The following is a 7,347-nucleotide window of genomic DNA, read 5'->3' as shown; positions in this document are numbered from 1 at the left end:
GCCTCGGGCACGTATATCGCGTAACCTGAAGAGACGGCCTGGATGCCTTTTTTCGTCGTGTACCGTTAACCGTAGAATAACTTAGGTATCCGCGATCACGGGGACCGCCATTTATTTCACTTTGTCCCCATCGTTCACCTGTTCGATCGTTATACATGTACGTACGTAGCTACCCGTGTGTGTGCTCTATCAGGGACAGGGCCCGATAGAAGAGGTACCCGGGGCTCTCGGGTGTAGTTTCTCTACGACGGAACACGGACCTCTTGTCTCGTTCAGTTCTCGTTGCGTGCTCGTTCGTAACGGGCGCAGACGGCCGATGCAACCGTGCCGATCGTGGTCAGCAGATTAAGCCGGACGAAATTATCGAAGAACCACGCGAGCGGGAGAGCGACTACTCCGGATCCCGTGCACCGGATATGCGTACGACGCCGACGAAGATGAAGGCTGCGCTCGCACTGACGGTGGTCATTGTCGCCTGCGTTAATGTAAGTTACAATTAACACCAGAACTACCGAACTCGTCACAATTCTTTATTTTGCAATTACTCTAGAGATACTTTCATCGGGATTTATGTTAACCTCTAATTTCTTGTACACTTTATATTATCGTATACTAAGTTATACTGCATTATCTGTTACACGTAGTAAAATATTACACAATTTAAATTACCATACAGTCAATGCTGGTAGTTCTAGTGTTAACCGGTCTTGCTGTGAAGGTCCACCGGTGCATAGTGTTTCGACTAATGGAAAAATAATAAATTCGAAGCGTAAGATCGACGAATTTTTTTGTCTTACCAATGTTAACCCGCTAACTGCATCTTTTTGGTATCTTGTACAAAATGTTGTTTTTTCATCAAATCAAGGGCCAATAGTCATTTTAAGCCTATTTAAAATATTTAAAGAAATGTTTTTTTATAAACAATGTATTTGCTCGCCGTTTGTCTAATGTTTGGATTCATTTGAAGAAGATTCATATTGCTCATCGTCAAGAAATGTTCTAAATATTGTTACTAAAGTGATAAAGTGGGCGACCACTGTAGTGGACAAATGCAATTAGCGGATTAATAAGAAAACGTAGTTTTTTTTTAGTATTACCTGTATCGTTGACTGAAGGTATCAATTTGTTATTGAGATTACAGCGTGACTGTTTGCAGGAAGAATCTGTGCATCTTTTCAAATACTATTAATATTTATTCCTATTTTCTTTCTAGTAGTTTTTCACATACTTTCTATATTCAATTTGATCTTTTGTGAGTTGTGTTTGATACTGTAATACCATTATAATTGCTGAATCATTTCTATAGAATAATAATAAATTGCCCAAGTTTTTGTGTAAAATGTTTATCTTTAGAGAGACTTTCAAAAAAAGTACTAAAATGTACCTCTGTGATTTTTTATATATTCATTTAGGACATATTAAACTTGAAATTAACGTCGAATTCAACTGTTCAAGTTTGCTCAAAATGGAAAAAATAGTCGAAATCATTATTAGTACGTTCACGTACACAGCTCAGATTCTAGGCCTTTAGCGCAGTAGTTATAATTACTTATTAAAATATTATAGTTGTAAGTAAATATAGTAATTCAAATGTATTTTAATAATTGTTTATATCAGTCATGATTAAATATGCATAGTAATTAAAACTTATTTTAATACTTGATTATAGTAGGTACAATTAATTTAATAACAAATGTTCTGAACAAGAGTTAATTAGTATTCAGTTAGCTACAAATTGCAACTGTAAATATTGACAAGAGACACTTAATTCAACAAAAACTCAAGACCACCTCAATTTCTTTGAATGGAATTGTATATTTTATTATGCAACTTCGCATTTTTTTAAAAAAAATATTAGGGTACTTAGGACGACAATTGATTAGTTCAAAAGTTATGTTTTTTTTACCGAACGCCCATATGCTCGAAACACTGTGCAGTGGTTCGAAATCACGAAGATGTGTAAATTTTCGAAACTCGAAAAATTAAAATTTAGAAATCGGGGCTCGTTTGTTATAGGCCAACAGATAGAATATACATATATCTCGAGTAGTATATGTGCGTAATTATTTTATTTTTACGCCTATGACCATTAGTGTAATTTTACCCTTGAATGTAGTAATGGTTTCTTTAAAGCAAATTTTAAATTAATAAATTTGTGTTATTCGATGGAATTCGGAAATGATACGATTAATTCTTCCAACGCTGGATCACGTGCGCACACTCTCCAGAGGAACTAATATTTTAAAGGCGAACACCTTAGATATGTTTAACTTTCAAAATAAACTTTTTTAAATCCATTAGTCTCGAAACTTTGTTGTCACACCTCGTGAACTATGTTTATGTTCATTGTTATAATGTCCGACAAATTTGATAATATTTGGATCATTTTACAGTTTGTAAACTGTTTACGTTCTGTATGTAAATACGTGCGGGAGGTACGCAATGGGTAATAAAATTCTTTTAAACGTTTTGTGTCACGTAACGGTTAAAACGTTTAGGAATGGAAGTTCGGAACTCTTAATATTCTTACTACAACGAATGAACTTTTATGTGATGGAAGGCCCTTCATTATAATATAAGAAGAATTAAAAATTCAAATTAATGAATTGATAAATATTATACATATTTTGTCGTTTACTAATGTAAAATCAAAGGGAAAAATTGGCATACAGTGTTTTCAATTTTTAATGAAAATACTACCATGCGATACATTGAGCGTTCAGAACACATGCTAAATATAAAACACAACGGAATGAACACGCTGGTAAAAATGAACACGCCTCTATAATTTCTCAAAAAAATTCCCTGTGAGAAAGGTTAATTTTTTTTTATTTCTGCTTTTCACACTGGAACTACCAGCATTGAATGTATGCTAAGGTAAATTGTGAAATACATAATATATATTAATAAGTGTAATGTATAATGCAATATAGTTTAGTATACTTTATACCACTATTATAGTAATAGTGTAAAGTGTATCAGATATTAGAGGTTAACATAAATTCTGATGAAAGTATCTCTAAGATTCAATAATCATAAAACAGAAAATCTAGAATCCGTCATGATATAAGGTAAGCGCTCCTAATATCGGGTACCCAAATTCAAATTGTTCTCAATCAAAGGATAATTGCTATGTTTCTGTCTAATTAATCACAGATAAAAAGAAATTGTTTTTCAGTGGGTTAGAATTGTTAAAATCTAGAGATTTTCAATCGTGATTGAAAAAAGAAACAAGACATGCAAAAATCAGGATTATGAAAAACTGCACATAATATCGCCTACCTGAAAAATATTGATTAATTCATGTATTTATGAGCTCTTAAATATATATTTATATATTTGCTCATTATTTTGAACCATATGAATATTTTGGAGGCATTTTCCGAAACTTTCTTTTAATCGGATTATATTTAAAAAATATCTTTATCAGAAAAATAAAGAAATACATTTTCAAAGTATTTATATTGTTACATATTCCTTTGAGCTGATCACGTTTACATGCTCGGCACAGAAAGTTCAGCTTCGTAGCTTTTCAGGTCTCGTGTCCCTATCTGTAGCAAATACTAGACCGAAAGGTAGGCGGTATTTAGGGCACGCTGGCCAAGACATAAAACAAACTGTTCCATTAACAAAACTATTAGAACCAATTAAATTGCCATTAATTAGATATTCCCAGTAAATATTCATGTATTTATAAAATTTTTAAACTTGCCTTTTCCCAATGCGACGCAGGATTCTCACGGTTCAATGAATGTTTACACTATCAAGATTCCATCGAATACTTTTCGTTCGCTACACGTTGCTCATATGACGTTGGAACCATAGTTATGTCTATGGTTATTATTATTACAAATAGATTTTAGTAGTTTCTTCGCAAGACATTACGAACAGTGATATTACGTGCTAGGCGATATTAGATGCAGTTACTGCACTGCGATTGTGTTAACAAAAAAATCAACATTGTCGACAGATTCACTGTGTTGAGGGCAAGGCGAAGAAGACAACGCAATTGTCTCTTCAAAGTAAAGAGACTAACGTCGTGAACTTCATGAGACTGCTGGTCATGAGACTAGTTTTCGGTGTGGCCTCGGCGATGGGTCTTGGTGAAAATCTTTCGGGCGTTCTTGGAGGGATTTTCGTGCCACCTGGAGCCGACGACTACGATTATGGCGACGATGACTATGCATCCGGCTTGTTTTAACGCTGATGCGCGTCCACCTACTATTTATTTAACCCCGTAACACATTCTTCGACATGTAGGCCAGTGGTAGTCGATGTTGTAGTTGTTCTTTGTGCGACATAACTATACTTCATGCAACTATATAACTATGATTGTCGTGGAAGACCGAAAATTATATAACCCAGATAGCACATGGCATCTTTAAGACGCCTATTTTACGGCTATTTTAGGTCTGAGGCGCCTTTGAGCCGTCATTAAGCCGTCTTAAGCCGTCTATGTGCTATCTGGAAAATAATTAACCATAGTTGTCAGTAATTCAACATCTGATTACCAACACTGACGAATTATACAGACGTATTTCTGTCTCGACGCTGTTAAAGCAGTTGTGCGTAACAGCAGCGATGACGAAAGTGTTGATCGAAACTCTGTACAATCTAGCTAAGAGAGCCACAATAGTATGTGTGAAATTTAGATTTTTTTGTTTCATATCGATCGATCATTAATGTATTCATTCCGGAAATTTTTATCAGCGGATTAGTATGATTTTGTCGATAAGAATAAGCCCAAACACGATGTCCTTTGTATGTGTAAAATTACTTTGCAATATTCGAATTATATAATAAATATAATCGTATGATGTCGTGTTTGGATTTGTTTTCCTCATGGATTCTCAACAATCTATTAACACTTTCACGGCGACATAGTGAAATGTGTAGAAACTTTTTACTTTCATTAGCGAAGAAGCAGTGAAATGACAGCCAAGGAATTACTCTATCACGATTTTTACAGTTAGCTAACCGAAACGTCGAGTACAATGTAATATCTATAGGCAGTTTACGTGGTTAAGGGGTTAAATTATTATCATATTTAACGACAAGAAAAATTGTCGAATGTTGGATACATACAGATGAATTTTGCAAAGAACGAAATGAATGATTCTTTTTATAGATTTGTATGTTCCAGTATGGCGGCATTGGTGTCGCCAATAATGAACGATGACCAAATCCTTTAGGAATACAAATGAGCGTGATCGATTCGAATCGTGGTTTTGCATTCAATACTGTTTCGTCCTAAAATGACACTATCACAGAGGGGACTCGTTTGAATCACCCCTGTACCGTTATTTGTCATAATTTCGGTCGAAATACCGGGCACGTGGATGCTACCGTGACCATTTTTTAATAATAATTTGTTAAATCTCTCGTCATTCCTGCGTCGATCGTATTCAAGTATAGGTAATATATGTATACTTTAATATCACATATTTATTTATTATATTACACTTCATTCATAATTTATTTATTTATTTTACACTTCATATTAGCGTTGAGTAAGAGGATGATAGATATACAGGGTGTTCAGCTTAAAACGGGCCACCTAAATATTTACTCCATCTGTGATCATACGGGAAATATTTCTTACGTAATTTAAATGGTTTAAAGAGACGAATTAGATGGTGGTAAAAATTATATAATTGAATTTAAAATTTTTAGAGTAAATTTTTTATAAGTAAATTAAAAATTTGTAGAGTTTAAGGTCATTTTAAGGTCATACTATTATACATGGATAAATGCATAATAATGTTGCGTATAACAAGCACAAAAGGAAAAAATATTTGCATATACGTAATAACACATGGGTGACCTTGAAAAACCATTAAACAAATGACACTTATAAAAAATGTTTGCCGTTATCCGATTCGCCTTTTGAAACTATTTAAATTACGTAAAAAATATTTCTCGTATGATCGCTCTTTTAAGCGGAACAACCTGTATATATGTAGGTAGCAAAAATACCGAAAGGGGATTAATGTAATTAGTGAGAGTAGATTTTATTTCGAAAGTATTTCAACAAGTCTGTAGATTTATTCTGATGCAAATTGATTGGTGAACGTAGTTACGTTACACGATAATTGTAGAATCTGTATGGTAATAAGTAGCGATGAGATCAAGCATGTTACAAGTAGGTTTGAATTTCTCTGTACAGTTTCGAATACCTCATGAGTACTTCGAGAGAAAAGAAAACGATACTTTTAAATAGACACGAACCTAGACGTGATAGATTCGAACTCTTTCCAAATATTATGACGAATGTAAGCGGCACTTTCAAGTATAATTGAACTTTGAGATGTACATAAGTAGATTCGAACCTTTTGCGAGTACTTCAATCAGAAGATTTTTAGTACGTGCAATCGAGTGATTTTCTTTTTTTTTTAAATTTCCTTATATATCGTCGGATCGATCTGTTTTTGGTGAAAAATAAAAACAAGTTGTTTTTCAGGGTGCGATCATTACTTTTACAAGATCCGATTCTTTTAAATGTCAAAGTTCTTGTAAGTGCATTCTCGAACCCTACAAGTACTTGTTCTTGACGTTCGAAACCAGCTTGTTAAAACCGAAAATGAAACATTACTTCTTGTAACCGAATCTCATGCAATGAAACTTGTAAACTTGAACACATTACTAGTAATAAGTTTTCTTTATGAAGTTATTTTCTTTTCACGTAGTTAATAACAAGCAAGAACGATTGATTTGTAAATAATATTTATGTGACTGAGTCAATGTTCAAAGTAATGAAACTCTGTTGCGTCGAAAAGCATTCATATGTATCTGTTTTTTCAAAATGGAATATTTGTAAGCTGCTTCTTGTACGTATCAAGGTTTCATTGTAATAAAATTTTATATGTAATCTATTATTTTGGTCTTCGATTACCTCCTCAATTAAAAAAAAAGAGTATTTGTATATTCAGGTCTTTTGTAATAAATACATATAATGAACACAATGAATAATATATAATAGTTATTTTTGCAATATAATCTAGGAAACAATAAAATTGTTCGCAAATAGTCGGTAGGTACAAATGCTTTTTTCCTCACTGTATCTTTTCGGTATTTAATACAAGATTTATTCAATCTCGAAGAATAATTCATCATAATATCTAAATGTTATGTTTAATTTTGCAGTGACTAACGAAGTATACTCAAACGATAAAGCAGCCGAAATGATAAAAGTATATTATAAAACTTGCGGAGAAATGAAACAATATATTCACCAGATATAAAAAAATGTTTGCAATAACAATGTGGATATAGGAACCGGTAGTCTGAATACTTCCGTTAGTTACTGTACGTTTCTGTTTCCAACAATAATCTCTCACATGAATTTGC

General features: G+C 33.3%; 1 protein-coding gene across 1 annotated transcript; it reads left to right on the top strand.

Annotated features, from left to right (window-relative positions):
* Nucleotides 1-437: 437 nt before the first annotated feature.
* On the top strand, nt 438-4,201 carry LOC107189141. Its single transcript, XM_015577616.1, has 2 exons — nt 438-485; nt 3,971-4,201. Exons 1-2 carry the CDS (start codon nt 438-440, stop codon nt 4,199-4,201), a joined length of 279 nt encoding a protein of 92 aa, XP_015433102.1.
* Nucleotides 4,202-7,347: the final 3,146 nt, after the last annotated feature.

Source organism: Dufourea novaeangliae, unplaced genomic scaffold (genome assembly GCF_001272555.1).
Source record: "Dufourea novaeangliae isolate 0120121106 unplaced genomic scaffold, ASM127255v1 scaffold144, whole genome shotgun sequence".
Classification (NCBI taxonomy): Eukaryota; Metazoa; Arthropoda; class Insecta; order Hymenoptera; family Halictidae; genus Dufourea; species Dufourea novaeangliae.
The sequence above is the reverse complement of the archived record's forward strand: the minus strand, read 5'-3'. Positions and strand labels throughout refer to the sequence as shown.

Coding starts and splice junctions, on each gene's coding strand:
- LOC107189141 (XM_015577616.1), top strand. CDS start 438: ATGAAGGCTGCGCTCGCACTGACGGTGGTCATTGTCGCCTGCGTTAAT. Junction 486..3,970: donor TCATTGTCGCCTGCGTTAAT/GTAAGTTACAAT, acceptor CATTGTCGACAG/ATTCACTGTGTTGAGGGCAA.